The following is an 18,713-nucleotide window of genomic DNA, read 5'->3' on the forward strand; positions in this document are numbered from 1 at the left end:
TGGAATAACAAGTGTCAAAAAAGCATGTCTCGGACATCGTGAATGCTGATTTCTACTTATTTTGCAATGTTTATGCCCCTTTTTTAAAATTACCTGAATACAATAAGCAACGCAGACTTAAATATTTTGTGAGCTTATATATCCCGCAAATAACTTCCTTGGAAGTTTCTTAAACAGTGTTTGTTATTCTTGTTCCGTGTGCTGCTTTTGAGTAACTTACTGAAACTATAAAGTGATTAAGTGACTAAACTAAAAATCTTACAAAGTTAGAGCTTTGTTTCCCTCACAGTGAAATTAATTCAGCCTTAAGTTGAGAGTATGAGATTGCTTTCATATGCAAATATCTCTCATATATATTCACCTGAAGTATCTCAGGAGAAACACCCCCTGAATAACATGAATAAGAATAGGAAGAGAATTGGAGAAATGAGATCTGGGAAGGCCAGAGGAACTGAAAAAAAAAAGTAACAGCAGCTGGACTGCATCGGACCAAGAGACCATTTATCGCACTCCAAAAGCCAGACACGTGGGGAAGAAAGAGATAAGAAAAGGGCAAGCCAATATACTTCTCAGGAGTGCTTGTCATATGTAGCTTCCAACTATTTTTAATCTAGAAAATTTCCTCTACTAGATGTAGCCATGATAGCTTTCTCTTCCAAGTACGTTGCCTGTTTCTTCCTTGAATCCCTATACATTTTTAGCATCTTTTGGAAACCCAGCAGTTCCACAGCTCTGCTACAACTTGTTTTGAACATGACTCATACTAGCTTGGATTATTACATCTCTAGGGAAAAATACTTGGGGGAAGTGATACCCTATGCCTTGCTTTGCTTTGACTTGATGCCAAGTAGAGAAAGTGGACATAAAAAAAGGAGTTGATGCATCTCAGTTGTGAAGAACACAATCTCTTGATGTATTTGAGTGCTAGAAATATTTTTTTACAAAATTAGACACTTTCTCTTAAGATGCTTAATTCTTTGCTACGAATGGGCCTTAATCGGCAATATCTTTAATGAAGCAAATAGTCTTTGTTCCCGGTTATGTACCGGATGTATTTTACATAGCTATGATCACATTAAGTGCTTTTACAGTGATATCTGCAAATCACCCTTCTCTCTTTCCCTCACACTAGTATTAGAGGCTTAGAAGTGACCTTGGCTTAGTCTGTCACTTTTAGTTCTTTCGTTTCAATAGATGCTCTGTCTTTTTACAGAGAGTGGCTGTTGCTGGTATTAGCAATAATGCCAAGATGTTTTATTCATTTATGATGTTATAGCCCTAATATGTGACCACACTAGGCTCCTTCATAGCACATTATTGAAATGAATGGCAAAAATAATTGGTTCTTTTGATCATAAAATAGCAGTGTTTCATTTGTGTTTAGTGAAAGAGATCTCAGAGCCAATCTCTTTATTTTACGTTTGTGATTGAAAATTGTTAGAGTGTAATACATTTGGATGTAAATTTGAGTAAGGTTGGCTTAAAACTAGAGATGTTCCCAAAGTACACCCAATCAGAATTCAAAAATGAGATGGACTCCTAAATTAAAGCAAGATACAATGGAAAAGAAAGCATTACAGCTTTCCTTTAAAAATTGCTATATAAAATGCATGGAAAGAAGTAAAAGCATTCCTGAAGGGAAGAGAGGAACAAATTGTTATAGAAGGTTCACAAAGCAAAATTATATTCTTTGTACAGTCAGCCGTTAGGGAAGTGTGTTCTACGGATGCTGCATCCTTGGACCTGTGTTGGAATGAAACTGTCTTGTCAGCATGTAATATAGCTGTAGTGCATCTCTTGTTGTAGAAAATCAGCCAAAACCTTACATTTCTCAGCCCTCTAATAAATTTTAATGGGCTTGCTATTCTAGGAGACCTTTTGTCCTGTTCATGTTTCATCTCCGTTCCTGTTTTATTCCTTGGTTTACCCTCTGACATTGAGGCTGTCAGTCTTGTGCTCTGAACGCTGCGTGTAAAGATTGGATCGAAGATATCGCAGTAGTTTGGTCTCTATGCAGTAATACGAATCTATTGTAAACTCTCAATGTTTTCTACCAGTCTTAGTAATGTCTGACGTGTCAAGTAGTTTAGTTGTCGTGGTTTGGGAACAGTAGACCGCTTAAGAAAAAGATGAATTGACCTCCACTTTAAAAATTCTATAGCTGCAACGTAATGCCTCCTTAAAATCAGATAACAGCAAAGTTTCTAGTCAAGAAACCTTTAATCTTCACTCTTCCTCACTTTCTTTTGTTGTCTTCTTTCTCTTCCAAGTATAAACACTACATAAGGGAGACTCTTCTGACTGACCTCTCTAACCCATATCAACTAGTTTAGCAATCATTGTGTAAGCCAGCTGGCTGTGTTCTCCCTTTGAGCCCCCTCCACAGGCACGGAGCAAAGCACAGTATTGCCCTGTAGTGTGCTCTCCTAACGTGGCTCTAAACACTCCAGGGTTTTGTTTATAAGACGGAGAGAAGAAGGATTAGGAAAGTTGGTTAGAAAGGACATAGCAAAGATCTTCTCTCTTTAAATGTCTGTCAGACTAGAGTCGAAATTATAAGAGGGGATAAGCTATAAGGGATCAAAAGGAGTTTAACTGCTGTTGTCTCACCTTTGTGAACTTCTTCCTTGAGTAACAAGCTAGTAGGTGTCAGAACTGCACGTTGTGTCAGCAGTACCAGCCTTATACCACAGGCTTTTCAGTCTTGTCAATACAAAAAGTCTGTATTCTATAAATAGCGGTTCTGGATTTTGTGTCCCACGCAGTGTCTTCCACACAGAAATATAAAGTTACAGTCTACAGAATACTTGCTATACATAATTGCCCGTTCTTTGTTTGTATGGGGAGGCAGGAAGAAGTGGAAAGAGAACACTTCTGCCAAAATAGCAAAAAGGAAAAAGCTTTTAAATGTGCTTTTCATTCAAAGCACAGAAGTGACTGCAATTTCTATCACTGATAACTGTTGTCAGCATTAACTGGCAGGCTTCTTTTTGATGGATGCAAAAAAAGTTCTTTCACCAGCAGCACCCAACTGGGAGTCTATTGGAGCAACCTCCTGGCAATTGCAGGCTAATGTCTTAAAAGTAAACAATAACAACTTCAAAAACAAAACAAACCCACCCCGAAACCCCCCCCCCGGCCAAACCCCCTGTTAGAATGGTTAGAGACCTGATTCTGTATTGATCCGTTTTCTTTAGCTTTATTCCTTGACTTAAATATTTATTCTTTAACCCAGCAAAGATGTAGGCACCAGTGTAACATTTTGTAGATAACGACATGCTTTGGTTTAATATTAAACCAAGACAGAAGAGTATTCCTTGGATGTAGAGGATCAAAATATAACGGCTTTCAAAGTGAGGGTGAGTTTGGGTTCTTAGTTTGTTTTGGGAGAAAGGGGATTTTTGGATGGGGAAGAGGGAGGAACTTTGAACTCTGGGGCGTTCTGTAAGATGGTAACACGTCTTCTGAAGTCAAGAGGCTGAGCTGGTTTATCAAGGCCCGTGATGCCTGGGCTGAAACACTTGAAACACTTTTTGAGAGAGAGGGGGAGGGAAATACCTTTTTCCATGTCAGTTTGTCGTACTGCAATCTTCTAGTGCTTTTGTATTTGAGTGTAAAAGAATATTCAGAGTAACAGGTTTAGTTTGTTAGAGGATTTCTGAAGTATTAACACGTGATGATACCCCTTTCCCTATCGGATAGAAGGGAGCTTGGCTTGACTTTACTCCATTGCCTTTCAATCCTACTTGCTCTGCATGCTATTATTATTTTGCTGTATAAGTCTTCAAAACATTTAAAGTCTGAACTCATTACTAAGCATAGAGCAGTCTGAAGAATCTTTTTGCATATTGCGAACTAGGGAATTCTTCGTAAGTTTCAAACTTGGTTTTGTTCCAAATCCTTTAGCAAGAAGGTGGAAGTGTTACTGTAGTACAGGAGCATTAGAGGACAGATGCTTCAAGGCAAGATGTGGTACTATGCTTTTTAATTTACTATTCTAGAAACAAAGATGACTGTTCCCTGAGACTAAGCTTTATTAGATTACTTTGAAAATGCATGATGGAAAAAAATCATAGAAAAAAACCAGTGAAAAATTATCAAAAAACAGGGATTAAATTTGTACATGAACTGTCATGCTTTTTACTAAATAGATTATTTGCACTAACGACAGGAGTGGCAAGATCACTGCTTCTCATTACAGAGATCTCCAGTATTTCTGTATAACCAGAAGCAGGCAAGAATGTAGGACAACTAGAAAATGCCTCGTCTTCTGGAAATTCTCCATAAATGGAAATCTACTAGAAAGTGACCCTTGTCTTCTGTGCCTATAGATCCTGGTTGCAGGGAAGTGTTCTGTTTCTCTTTGCTCCTAGTAGAATACTGTTTCACAAGTATTTCTGCCAGGCATAGTTGCTTCCACTTTCCTAAAAACAACTCTGTGCGTGTTCTAGTAATGTGCTCTCTATGCATTTGCTATGGCTGATGGCCTCATCAGAAAGGATGGTACTTAAAATGGTATGAAAGCAATGACCGGCAAAAGAAGGGAAACGTTGTTAGGAAAGAAACTTAGCTGCAACTAAGAATAAGATGACAAACAAGTAATTATTTCTTCTTCACCTTTGGGGAACTGTACAAAAGCAGTGGGTTCAGGAGGATCTTTTGTGAATGTAAAAAGGTAGAGTTAAATTCCTGGCATACAGAGAGCAATTTACCTTCTCCAGAAAGGAAGAAAAAGGTGGAGGAGAAAGTGATGAAGAGATAGGGATGATTATTTATTCAAGCATAATATTAGCACTTTGTATTAATTGTGCCTGCTGTGTATTTACTAATTGTGCAGGGTAAAAACAGAAGGGTGGATTAAGAAGCAGTGCAGGTCTAATCTGAAGACAGAATCAGCCTATAAAGGAGCTGCCACTGCAGTAGTAACTACCACAGGGAGCTGGAGCTTTTTCATCTAGTGGGCTGACATTGCATAGCATCTGTGTAGCTGTTTCAGTAGGGTAGGAGAAGCAGAAATACAGAAACGCCTTCTGTATACAATACACATATTCCATGTGAGATGAAAGAGCAAAGAAAGCCTGTGACTTTGATGTTTCCTCTCATCTGTTTTCTTTGCCTGCTCTAGAAGCAGAAAGCCAGCTCCATTACACTCTCTAGATTAGCAAATTCTCCCCATCCCCTTCTAGAAAGTTCAGCTGAGACCTTTCCCACCAGAAGACAGAGACCCCCATTTCTCTCTGCCTGTCTCCTGAAAGTTCCTTCACCGTGGTTAGCTGAGAGCATCTGTGCTGACGCTGGAGGTAGATGTGGCGACTTCCCAGGCTTTCCCCTCTGGGCTGGTGTGTTCCCACACCCCATCCCTTAACGGAATAGGGTGGTACTTAACTTTTTGTGTCTCTATTATGTTTCATATATGCATGGTTATTATGAAAACACTTTTGAGATTGTACAGAGAATACTAGAGGTTGGGTTTTTTCCTGATCCGTTTCTCCTTTATTACATTATTTCCTGTCGATCCTTTTCTCTAGAGTAAAAACTGTTTAAAAATATCTTCTAAAAATACTGAAGTCTTTGGGGGTGTTACTGAGTGACATCAGGGTAAGTTTGTTTGTTAGATCTGCAGAAGTGCTCTGTGAAGCAAAAACTGAGGCACACACATGATTTTATAATGACTCATTTTGTCAGACTGAAGAAATATGAATCCTTTTGTAAATCAAGCAGAGCTGTCCCTGAACGTGATGCTATGAAATCCTAATGTAAAAGAAAGGCCTGGTGAGTAACTAACATTCCGTAAAACACAAAAAGGGGATGGAGGAAAGACATTGCCTAATACTGAAGTAATACAGCTATCAGTACTGAACAAATCAGAAAAAATCCTGGTATGACTCACTTCCTTTTGAACTGGAAGACTTCGAACTCTATGCTGAGAGTTGTTCACCAGCTAGAAGCCGATTTTAAAAACATAGTCGTACCCTCATTGTCCTAAAAAAACCATTGCCCTATAGCCTGTGGCTAAGGACAGCTTTTGCGTAACAACTAAGTGAGATTCTGCTGATACGGTGAATTGCTCGTAGGAGCAATAAGGCAAATCAAGCTTACAACATCGCTGTAGTGGTTTCCCCCTGTTTCTCACCCGGTAGTGCTTCCAGAGTTTTCAGATTTAATGTTTTTTTTTTTCAAGAAAATGAACACTAAACAAAATAGAAACAAAAGGCATCAACTGACCAAAACAAAATAATATGTGAGGTCCATCTTTTTGGTCAAGTTAGGCTTGCTTTCTACTGCCTTGTTAGAAACAGAATTATTTCTTAAAAGATCTGTCCTGGGCGGCTAAGCTGCTTTACAGGTCCAAGTGTCTGGATGGCACAAGGGTATCCATGCACACATCAGTGGTAATCCATTCTTTGCTCCAGATATTAATACTGCTGATACTGTAAAGCACTGGATCTGCTAAGAGGCTGAAGCTTATCGCTTACATGCAGGACACCTTGCTGAGCCTTTTGAGTAAGGCCACGGTGGCTTGCACGTTCGCAATTTCTACCAAATTATAGGACTCTGTCCCTTTCTTGCCGATGAGTGTAATGTCATGAGGAGGAGACATAATTGCAAAGGAAAACTATTCTGAAATACTCTATCCATGTTACAGGCTGGAGACTCAGGAATAGCAAAAAAATGAGTACCTGTCCACCAAAAGTGCTGTACGTCTTGCAAAGTTTTCAGCTGTGTTAATAAGTAGTTGTAGGAGTGAAAACTAACAAGACTAACAACCTGTAACAGGAAATTAGTTTTATCTATTGAATAATGGAAAGCAGTTCTTTAGACCCCCAACGAATTCCAAAATAATTTTATTCAATTATAAATACAGATAAAAATTTTGGTGTCTTGTTAAAAGGATTCCCAGTTCTGCCCATTTCTTAGTGGTTAATTTTCACCACTGAATACCTTGGTTGGTAGCCTGTAAGTTGAAAACTAGAGATAACAGGAGAGTAAATATAGAAACACATAATTCATTCGTTTACATTCTGTAATATGATTTCAGTAGCTGTTATCTATATGTTAGTCATGCTGAAAACTAAACAAGCAAGTAAAGAAAAATGGCATCGTCACTGAAAGGGTGTTTCCTGCTTCAAATTAACAGCAAAGTCTGTTTTAGGCTTTCATTCCTCTGTCTGTGATTCCGTCAGACATAGTAGCTCAACGCAAGCAATGGAATCAATCACTCCGTCTCTTCTGCAACGGAAAATAATTTCCTTCATTTACAGTAAGCTCGGCTTCGATTAGAAGTATAATCCCAAGCCTGTACACTTCAGTTTTTTCCCATGTTGAGGCTGGGGGGGTATGATACCATATAGGGAGATGTGGCTCTGCTCTCAGGCCGTCTAGACTGATTGACTCTGGTTGTGTTCTGAATTAAGGCCAGACAGGAGTGATGCCACCGCTTCCGCTTGCAACTGGTGACTAAACTCGGTGGGAGCGGAGCAGGGCGCTCAGTGCTGAGTCAGGAAAGTAACAGGCTGCTTTACCTTTCTCGGCCCAAATGATGGGAGAAAGCAGATATGCATGAAACAGCTGTTGAAAAAGCAATTATCTTCTTGAAGAGAGGAAATGGTTTGAAAAAAGATTTCCGGAAGGATGAGTAACCCCTGGCTCTATGTAAAGTCTGAGTTACTCCTCTGGCCTGTCTTTTAGCAATTCGCTGACAACAAGCACTACTGCTGCACAGCCAATCCTTAGGAAGCTAAAATTTATCATCTGGTAAAACAATTCTGATATCTTAAAAATAACTTATCCTTCACTGCTTGTGTAATGTTGTGAAGTTATATATTCAAATAGAGAAAATAAATCCTGCTTTTCCCTAAGCTACTGACTTACTGATCAAAGTACACATAAACCACGTTTTTCTTTCTTTAGTTTATTACCTTGTCTAGTTGCTAGAATTTGGGAACTTATTAACCCATCTGTAGTTTTGTTTTGATCAGGTCTGTAGTATAACAGCTGTGAGAGTAGTTGGTAAATAACAATAGAAGTTAATCTTATTAATGATTTTTTTTTTTTTACCTCTGAAGAGGCAGCAAAGTTAGGAAAATTATCAACAATTATCAAGCCTAGGTATAGGAACTCTCCTCAGATTCTTGATAGAATGAGAATTTTTGAGTTGGCTTCCTGAAGGAATTATTATTATCGCTTGGTAGCAAGAACAAGTGACTAGAACACAGGATTACCTGGTTCTTCTTTCTGGCTGTGCCATGGATTTACCTGAACAAAACAATTATCTTCTGCGTACTGCTGTTTGTCAAGCTGTGATATACTTTAATGCAGACAGGGAAGTTGTGAGAATGAATAAATGGAAATGTTTGAGGGGTTCTTCCTTTGTAGACGATGATATTGCTGAAAAACCTACTTTTAAAATGTACTTTTTTTTGAAGTCTAAATATGGAAAACATATGTATTATTTACTGCTTACAGTGGAGCAACAGTGCCGCAGGGTTGCACAAGTATCAAGGCTATGCGTGTATTTCTAGATGGGAGGAAACAGGTCAGACCTAAAGCATTTTTAAAATGGAAAACTCTTAACTCGCAATCCCTTTTCAATGAAAACAACTTATTGTGAAATACTCTCTCACTTTCTATCCTTGTTTTCTTTTTCCCTCATATTGGTAATTTTTCCAAATGAACTTGTAAAAAAATTTTAACAGTAGGTAAGTAGCAGTAGGCTTGTCAAGAATCCATGGTGTACAGTACAGTTTACGTATTTTACATCCAGCTTTTAAAAGGTTGCCATTACTCAGCCTCTTCTTCTTAGTCTATTGCACTTTCTGTTGGCTTCAAGACTACTTAATTTAGCTTGCATGTTAACATAAAATCTGACTGTGTTAAGATATAACAATATTGAAGTTCTTAATTTAAAGCAACTTTCTCTATTCATTTAGTGAGAAATTGAAATGATCACCCAATATCAATGTTCAGTTCTTCCCCTTGGAATCCTTTATACATTACACTTTTTTTTTCTTGTAAGCCTAAATATCATGGTATCAGTGAATGTAGGCTGATTGGACATTATGGGGGAAAAAAAACCCAAAACAACAGTGACTGTAAATCTGCATTCCAAGGGAAAACAGGAAACTGATACTAATTCTGAGATGTCTTTCATAACTTGGTGATGAAGAAAGCACTTTCTTTTTTGTGAAAGGTCCTTGGGTCCTTTGAAGGAATAATTCATTAAAAGGAAAACACAGACAAAGTTAAATGCACCTTAGTTCAAAGTTCTTAATATACTACTTTGTCTACATTGAATTAAGCTAATTGCATCAAAGCTTCAGGAATACGTAATGATTATTAAATCATGTCTCTCTTCAGTAGGTTAACTAGCAGTTCTTATACAAACATTATGCTTCTGAGTGTATTGAGCTAGTTGCCTACCAGTATTCCTGATTATTTTAATTATTTTCTGCCATGATGATTGCTCTCCATTGAAAACATTCTCAGTAAGTGGCTTCTAACTTTGCTCGCTCTGAATCTTGTTAGCTTTACCCGGTGTACCTGACTTTTTAGAACTGAGCCTGCAGAAGTCCACTTACAGTCAATTTAACAGACTTCAAAGTAAAATGGTATCTTGCAGAATGTAAGTCCAAAATTTCACCAGTGGTTCCCCTATCCAGTTCTAAAGTTTGGGGGGGAGTTATACCAGTATTTTAGAAAGACACTGTAACTGATGCAATTTCCATTCTTTAAATTAAACAAGCCCTTTTAAGGTAGGATTTTTAACTTCTTGTTGCAGCTATTGTGCTAGAATTCACCCCTTCTGTTAAAGAGGCCTCAGCATAATCTTTTCACAACACAATGTGTTTTCTGAGGCTTTTTCTTGTATAGTTTTGTGGAGTTTCATAGGCTTATTTTATAAATGATTTTCTTTCAGAATTCCCTTAACTCTGAATCTGTCCCTTGGTAAATACTTACAGGATATTTTTAACTTGTATTTAGGGCTTGAAACATCAGTATCTGTTCCTTTTAGTTTGTATTATGCTCACTTGAGAAAAGCCAAGCTAAAAGTTTAGACTTTTTGTGGCAATAGTGTGAAACTGATTACAGGGTAACAGTATTGGGTTTTATGAAGTACTATTCTGAATTAATGAGTTAATTATACTTTATAGGTATTGCAGCATGTTTTCTTTTTCCTGAAACACTGCTCTACTGAGCAGGTGTTGAACTCTGCTTGTAGGCTGATGCAGGCAAGGCTACGAGGGATTCAATAGCAGCCTACAACTGCCTGAGCTACCATGATGACAGTGCTAAACTCTTACTAGTGACAGATGATATAAGGGCCACAAACTGCAACTGAAGAGGTTCAAGCCGGACACTTCTTCCCCAGATGGGTAGTGCAGTGGTAAAACAGGAGGCGAGATCTCAATCCGGGAGGTTTTACAAACGCAGCTCTACACAGCCCTGCACCTGCTGTGTGGCAGCCCTGCCACTGGTGGAGGTGCTGCAGGGCTCTGCTGTGACCCTGGGATTTTAAATCACTTCATTTAATATCCTGTTAGTTTGAAAATCGTTGTTTTTTCCCCCATGGAGGGGTCCACACCGCCACTTACTTGACTCTGCTTGTGTTAACAGCTTTCCTGAAACAGATTGTCTCCAAAACTTGGTACGAAAGGCTTTGCTGAGAAAGTCTTACAAAGTCTTTCTTGGTAAGACAAAGTATCCCCCTCTTCTTACATCTAGCGCTTCTCAGTAGCACTTGACCTCTTCAAGGGTTCGGGTCCAGCAGAAACCGTTTCAAGACTCAGGTGCCTTAACCAAAGGGTGATCACAGGGCAAGTACTTTCCCCCCACGATTAAATTTAATCGCCCTGAAGCTCCAGCCCCTCCGGAGCGGGGAGGGCCTCTCCCTGACCGCGCAGCTGCGCTCCCCCAGGGGGGCCGGGCAGCGCCGTGCCGTGCCTGCCCGCTCCCGGCGGAAGGGAGAGGCGGGCGAGGAGCGGCGCGGCGGCCCCGGCCCGGTGCGGGAGCAGGGCCCGCCTCCGGCACCACATGATGCCGCTTCTCCTTCCTGCCGCCCCTGTCCCGAGGAGAAAAGGGAACTGGGCGCAGGGCGGGAGGAAGTGATTCCGCTCCCCGCCCCGCCGCCGGCCGCGGGAAACGCGCGGCCCCTCCGCCCCCCCTCCCCCTTGCCGCCGCCGGGCCGGGCAGCGCGGGGCCGGGCGCCTCCCAGGGCAGAGCTGCGCGGCTGTGGGCGCCCCGCGGAGGCAGCGCGGGGCCGGGCTATGGCGCGGCTGTGGCTGCTGGTGCTGCTGGGCGGCGCGCTGGCCCCGGGCAGCGCCTTCAACCTGGACGTGGAGCACCCGGCCGTCTACTCGGGCCCGGAGGGCAGCTACTTCGGCTTCGCCGTGGACTTCTTCGCTCCCGACCCATCCTCGTAAGTGCCCCGCCCCGTCCTGCCCCGCGGAGCCGCTCCCGTCCCGGGCGGCCGGCCGGCGGCTGCCGGGGCTGCCGCTCCCCGGGGCGGGGGGCCGGTCCTGGCGGCCCCTGCTTTGCTTTGCTCCGCTCCGCTTGTGGCGCGCTGGCGGCGGGGCTGTGACCGAGGGTGGTGGGGTCCCGGGGAGGTGCGCGAAGCCCCCCGTGTCAGCAGCCGAGCCGCTACCGCTAGTTCAGGGTGCGGGCTGGGGCGGGGGGGGGCTGACGCCAGGGCGGCTCTCGGAAGAGGAGCGATTAACTGATGGGAGCCGTTTGCTCCGGCCCGGGTGCGTGGACGGATGGGGAGCGCTGTGATGGAGCCGAGCCGCGCCTGCCCCCGGCCGGGCTGGCGGCTCCGGCGGGCGCGGTGCCCTGCCCTGCCCGCAGCTGGGCCCGCACGAAGGGCGGGTCTCCGCAGCGGGACCCCCGCGCTCCCCGGCGTGCACAGGCACGGGTACCGCGGCGGCAGGGGCACACAAACTCGGCCGCATCTCCTCCCCCTTCTGGGATGGCGCTGGCTGCCGAGAGCCTTTTACCGGGAAGCAAAGCTTAATTTCGTGCGGTCGGTAGGCTCTCTAACACGGCTTAAACTTTGCGTTGCTGGGCTTTCGGAATAGCCTTATCAGCCTGAAGTTTATGCAGATAACGGTGGTAATAAATACAGTGCAGAATGATGAAGGTACGGTATTTTGCTTCGTTACGTCTTGCGCCTGAGGTTTTGTCCCGTGAAACTTCAGAAATTCTGCTGTTCTCTTTTTTGACTGCTCTTAGCAGAAGTGCCGTGTTTTTGAGTTGTGCTGTATCTGTGCGGGTCACAAAGCTGCTGAGGAGTCTAGAGAAGAAGTAGTTCCATATAAATGCCCTCCACATCTGCTTCCTGAATATGTTCTCGTTTCGTGTTAAACGAAGATGAGGCAATGCGCAGTAGCTGGTTAGCGGGTGTATTTCAGACTTTTGAATAGTCGTGTCACTAACTTCAAACTCCTGGTGTTGCCGTAATGAATTAGTCTGTATTTCACAAGTGTGGGCTACCTTGAGATCCAGCTTTTGCCACTTTTTTCCCCCCTCCTTTCCTGTCTTAAGAAAGGGCTGTAAAGCTGGAAAAGCTGCTGGCTTCCATCATGCTGAGGGGATTTTCTCCCTCTCTTGATCTTTACCTCATAAAACTTTATAAACAAATTCTATAGTTATTGAGCAAGTCTTTTTGCAGTACATCAGCTAGCCTTGTTTGCATTTCTTTATTGCCTACAAATATTAGAAGTCATCCTGTCTTAACTTGCATGTGTTGCAACATCTTTCTGTGCTATCTTAATCCTGTAAGTCTTAGTACTAAAAGAAAAAATGTTCTATTTGTGTCCCTCCCTTTATTTTTCAGTCAACGCGTGCAATGCGTGTGGCTGCAGAGTTACCATGAGACTGGTAAATGCATGTAGTAAACTTTCTTTCTTGCTTTCCGATAAGGAATTATGTGACCTGGCTCTCGTTGAAATCACTATTTGGAACCTTTCCATTATTTTTATAATAACTATTGACCTCAGAGTGCATGGTTGTAAAAGAAAACAGTGTTGGCTTTTTTTTTTTTTAAACTTTGAACACTGGTCATTTTCAGACAGCATGGAGGACTCCTTCATGATTTTAAGGGAATTTCCTCCTCAAATTTTAGCTGTGACTAGAAGTTAGTCTGTATCTGCTAAGCTAAAGTCTAGTACTGAACTTTATCTTAAATTTAAGCTCATAATTGAAACAAAGTAGCTATGCAGCTTTCACAGGAACAGGCTCAAATGGTGTAAAATTTTGAGTTTACCACTATGGTAACTACGATCTTTTTGCCTCCTGAAATAGCCAGAAATACTTGTATGCTGTGTCTTCCAGACACAGGTCTGTGTCTTCCCCATCACTCAAGAAGGATCAACACACAGGCAACGCAGGCTGGAATGCCTGCAGGTTCCCTCGAGCTGTTGGAGGGGAAAGAAAGGTAGTGATGAACAGTGAGCTCAGCAATGTCTGCAGTTAATGTTAGGTAGAAAACTGAGTGAACTGTTTTGCAGCACGATTAGCAAAAGGTGTTTAGTAAAATGAGCCTTGTTATATGGTTTCTGTTGAGCGTCATGTGTGTCTCTTGGTTCCTGCATCTTTGTTGTTGCTTTGGTGAATTTTTATTTATCACCTGTTGTTTACGTGAGTGCTAGAGATTAAGTAAATTTAGTCGAGCTAAAGCTATTTGGATTGACTAGCCTTGCAACAAAGGAGCGTTATTAGTTCTTGAACGCTCAAGCTGCTGTTTCATAGTCTATTTTGACCTGCTGGATACCAAAATAACGCATATTTAGAAGTCCAGTGTGAAAGACCTATTCCAGGAGTCAGTGGTAGTCTTGTATCAGGGTGCTGTGTGATGCCAGACAGAGGGCATAACTATAACACTAACTGATGGAACGGAACTTTATAAAAACTGAAAAAGGTTTCTCATACATGCGGTGTTTTAAAAGAATTGCATTTGATAGTCTGTCTTTCGAGTGTACAAGTACATGGAAATACCAGTTTCTCTTTATTGGCCCATGGCAAAGCACTGGCAAGTGATTATTCCCCTAAGTACCCCCACATAAGTTGAACTGCTGAGGATGTCAATACGCTCCCAGTTTTGTCCACGACATTGTGCTGGGGCAGATGGTTGCATCAAGTAAGAGATAGGCAGTATCAAAGCCCAGCTGGTGTATTCCCATGGAAATAACGCATTTCCCTCTTTTCCCCCTTTCCCAAAGCATGTGGACTAGAGACTTCTTTGTATTCAGGTAATTTGTATATTATTATGAGACCTATGACAAAATCTGCTTATTTGGTCTATGATGATAAAAAAGCTTTTTTTTTTTTCTTTGGGAAAAGAGGTGATTAAACCTTTGTGGAGTCCCATAATGATTCCTTTATTGGTAATCTTGTTAATAAACTTCATGACAAAGATTATCTTAAAGATTTAAAATATATGGTTAGAACGGGAATGATTTATTTTTTTTAAACAAGTATTTAATTTGGGGGGCTTCTCAAATGCTAGTGATACAAGAGTAAAGTGTGAGCAAGCTACCACTTGTTTAGTAGTTTGTAATTATAATAATTCATGTGTTTCTTTACTTGGCATTATGATGTTTATTTTTAAGCATTTCTGTTATGCCCAGAGAGAACATTTTAAGTTGATTAAAGCGTTTCAAATTCTTGTTCTTGGAATCTAGGGAGTCTATGAATGGCAACTAAGGGAAACAAAATGGATTGCTAACTAGCCTAGATTTTCTGTCAGGGTCCACACCAGGAAATTTTTAAGGTTCTGCAAATTCAAACAAGTTGAAAACTAGCAGCCTATGTTGGTCTTCATATGAATTGAGTTTTGATGAGGTGCTACATCTTTATACCTGGTATTTACATATTAAGAAATATAAACGTAGCTCTGTACTAAAGTGAAGTCTGGGAGATGACTGTGAAAACCAGAACAAGTTTGATAAGTCTGGATCTGCCTACGTGTAGACGTTCTCTCCAACCAGTCTTGCAGCTTGTTCAGCTAACCAGATTTCAAAACTAAATAACCGCGATGCCTGATATGGGATGATAAGACTTGCTCTTGCAAGCTATATTCTCTCTTAAACAGTCTAAATGGAAACAACAGAGAAAATTCTGATGAAAGGAAGCATTTAGTTTTACGTCTGTCTATACTTCAAATTGACTTCCTCAGGAAAGTGCTGATGAGTCAAGTGTGTCTCAGAGGTGTCAGAGTTCCTGGAAGATGTTAATAACCTTGTTGGAAGATGCTTACAACCTTGTTTGGTCTGGCTTTTTCTTCGATCTGTTTCTTACTTCAACTTCTGAATTTTACCACCTGCACAGGCATAATCTTGCAGCAGTTCCTGCTCAGAGTGCACTTAACATGTTCATATAAGCAGAGATTTATAAAAGCACAACAGATCTTAATAAGAAAATTATTACTGTGTAATGAACTTCACTAAAGATTCATTAATGTACAAACCTGTGGTTGACAGTCACTTGGGTACTTGGAGATTATTTTTAAAAGAGCATTTGCTAATACTAGGCTGACTCACCACTTAGTACCTTCTGAGCTCAGAAGCACTACTGTTTTGTTTATATATTATTTCCATTTTTGACTGACTTCCTTGAATTACTCTTACGTACAAAATTAACCAGAAATTATGCTAGCCGATGACTTTCTTAAATTACAGAAGCGTGTGATTTCCTGTTCCACTGCATACACACATATTTTTGAAAGGAAGAAAAGAATATAAAAGTTGTTTATCTCATTTTGCATATCATTTTAATACTTTAATTTTCTCTTATCTTCTTTTGTCTCGTCTCTTTGGTAAATGTTTTCTTTTGCCTGCTTTTACTTGCAGAAAAGAGGGACCCAAGACCTAAAACCTAATATGAATTTCTCTGAAACTCAAAGTCGTTCTAGTCAGATTTAGATTTGAATGGGCAAGGCTTTTGCTTTATTAACTCTTCAGCTGTCATAAAGTAACAACATCTGTGCCTTAGGATTTGAAACCTTTGTTTTGTTTCTCCTTTTTACTGCAGGATATTTCTTCTGGTGGGAGCTCCAAAAGCAAACACTACCCAGCACAACATCGTAGAAGGAGGCCAGGTACTCAAATGTAACTGGAATTCCAACAGAAATTGCCAGCCGATCATATTTGACTCCACAGGTAACACGTAGTTCACTGTGGGGGGAGATGGGGTGTCTCTGCTTTAATCCTATTGTGAGAGCGCAGAAGGGATTCAGATTCACGTGGGGCTTTTTGATGGTGATGTGAATGCAGCCGTTTTTGGACTGGCAACTAGTCAAGGCTTGTTTTGTTTTTGTGGGTTTTTTTCTCCTCTCTTTGAGAATTCTGTTGTCCTTGGTATGTGCTGAAAGCCTGAGTGAGCATACATTATTCTGCTTTTGTTTTAACCAGTTTATATTTCTCCTCTGTACTTTCTAGCAATCCTAAAACATTTAGCAACCTAATTCCCAATAAACCCCAAGAGATTTATTGTCTATTAAGAACATGGCATATGAGGAAAGATACTTTCTAATATCAGCAAAGGTGGTATATGCAGAAATATTCAGAAGTTTAATCTGAAACTGGGAGTATAAACTTCAAACTGGGGGGGAAAAAACCCTTTTTTTATTTTTCCCCTTGGATGTAGCTTCGTAGTATTTGTGACATTTATGATAGCAGCACTTGGGGTGCCTCAGGTCAGAGGCATTACTTACCCATTTCTGAAGTATACTAAAGCTGAGCAGCAGCAATGATGACATTAAACGTTTCACTCAGTCTTCATGCTCTGGTACACATAGTGATTTCCACAAGCTGTGGCAGGTCATATGAGAACGCACTGCATGTGCTTTTCTGCTTGAGCCATTCAGTGTTGAATCCTGTTTTCCACAGCGTGTTTTAGGCCAACAGAAAAACCTTTCCATGTCATGGGAGTGGATTAGTAAGACCCATATGGTAGGGCAAAGGAAACACCTGTGCTTTTAAGGTCTAGGTGGTTATAATTCATTCTTGCCTCTGCTGGTATTTTGGCTTGGCAGTCTAAAGGCTGTTAGATTTATGCAGCCTTCGTAAATCGTGTATGATACAGTAGAGAAGCTCTTCTTCCAATTCCATTGTCAAGGTATACCACAAAATGTTGTTGGGGTTCAGACTTCTGAAATTTCCTTATATTTTTCTGAAAACTATTATGTTACCAGCTCTCTTGCAAAAAAAAAAAAAAGTACGTAATGGTACACACAAAACTCAAGTCGTTATCCGTTTCTTTACTTCACTCTACAGGAATGTTTCTGCCAGATTACTTAAGATCTCTAGTAAGCTGCAAAGTGTGACATTTTGTCTGCATCAGTGTAAGACAGCAAAAATTTTTTTAATTTTTTTTTTTTTTTTTACTTTGGGCTTATTGTTTACTAGAATACAAATGTGGTTTTTGTTTGCCTTTTTTTTTTTTAAAGAAAGACTCTAGATGTCCCTAATTAATCACCACTAATATAACAGCCAAAAAACTTCTGGTATGGAAAGATGAGCCACGTGGGTAGGTTCTAGATGCATCTTCCAATGGGAATTGCAGTGCATTTATCTGTTTATACTGTGAACGTTTGCAATAGGCTTTTCCATATGCCAGGCAGAGTAAATGGATACAGAGGCCATGCTGCTTTGCTGTGTGTCTGTGCTTAAGATATATGCTACTGGGCAAACAGAGAGTGTTTTGCTTGTAATTTGCCTTTAAGTAATGGGCATGTTAATCTCCTGAAATTTAACAGTAAAAATAGCAGGTCATAATGGCTTAAGAGGATTTCTTTCAGGCACATTTTAACTCATTCCAGTTTTGTGGCAATGAATTGGGAAATAATGCATTTGTCAATTATTCTCTGGGTGAAAAAGGGCATTGTATTTCAGCATAATAAAATAATAAATGCACTGAGACAAAATAAAATGTCTCTTTCTTTGTGCATAAGACAATGGTCGATTCCCTACGTTATGGTGACAATGTCTTACTGCCAACACAGTGCAAACCCCCACTCCTGCCTGCCCCTACCTCATAAGGTAACAGGGGTTAGGGAAGACTTGTGGTTCACTTCGCAGGAAATAGGAAGCAGAGGATTTGACCACTGACTTGTGGCGCTAATGCGAAGCTGCTTTTTGTAGATGACTAAATGCAACCTCTGCAAGAATTCACGTTCATCCGTCACTGCTTCAACATTTGTGTAATATGATTTGTAACTCCAGAGGTACTGCTTAGCCCTGCAATACAAGGCAGATTTTTACTCCCCTCCCCAGATGATTTAGCTGTTTTGTTAATGGAAAAAGCAGCACAGGTTCTGCCTAATTAATTAGATGGGTTTCTTCAGAGTTCTTTTCTAATTGTTTACAGCTAGTGAGAAATCTGACCTGTGAAAATAATGAGAACATTTGTACTTGAGGCTTTTCTCTGTTTACCTGTTGCTGCCAAACTCCATAGGTGGAGTTGCAAAATTTAATTACTAGAAGGCATGTCCCTGTTCCTCTTCCTGCTTCCCTGTGCCAGGTAGCTTAGCTGGCAGACCCTGGACCAGGCCAAGCCACTGCATCTTGCATGCAGTGTCTGAGAGCGAGGAAGAGGCCGTGTTTCTGTGCTGTGAATGTAGCAAGGGAATGGAGGAAAGAGCAAGTCTTGTTCTGACTGTGTGAGGTTGTGTTTGTCCGCTTGTCTCGCGGTTGTATCACAAATAAATGTGAGTGGGGTTT

The 18,713-nt window shown here is 41.1% G+C and overlaps 1 protein-coding gene across 1 annotated transcript in view; it reads left to right on the forward strand.

Annotated features, from left to right (window-relative positions):
* The first annotated feature begins 11,221 nt into the window (after positions 1 to 11,221).
* ITGAV (integrin subunit alpha V) overlaps positions 11,222 to 18,713 on the forward strand; it is a 51,294-nt gene continuing 43,802 nt past the window's right edge. Inside the window, exons 1-2 of the mRNA XM_076342174.1 lie at positions 11,222 to 11,416; positions 16,024 to 16,151. Coding sequence (XP_076198289.1) covers positions 11,265 to 11,416; positions 16,024 to 16,151 — 280 coding nt within the window. The 5' untranslated portion in view covers positions 11,222 to 11,264. The remainder of the gene's footprint in view (positions 11,417 to 16,023; positions 16,152 to 18,713) is intronic.

The sequence above is a fragment of the Aptenodytes patagonicus genome, chromosome 6, assembly GCF_965638725.1.
Source record: "Aptenodytes patagonicus chromosome 6, bAptPat1.pri.cur, whole genome shotgun sequence".
Taxonomy (NCBI): Eukaryota; Metazoa; Chordata; class Aves; order Sphenisciformes; family Spheniscidae; genus Aptenodytes; species Aptenodytes patagonicus.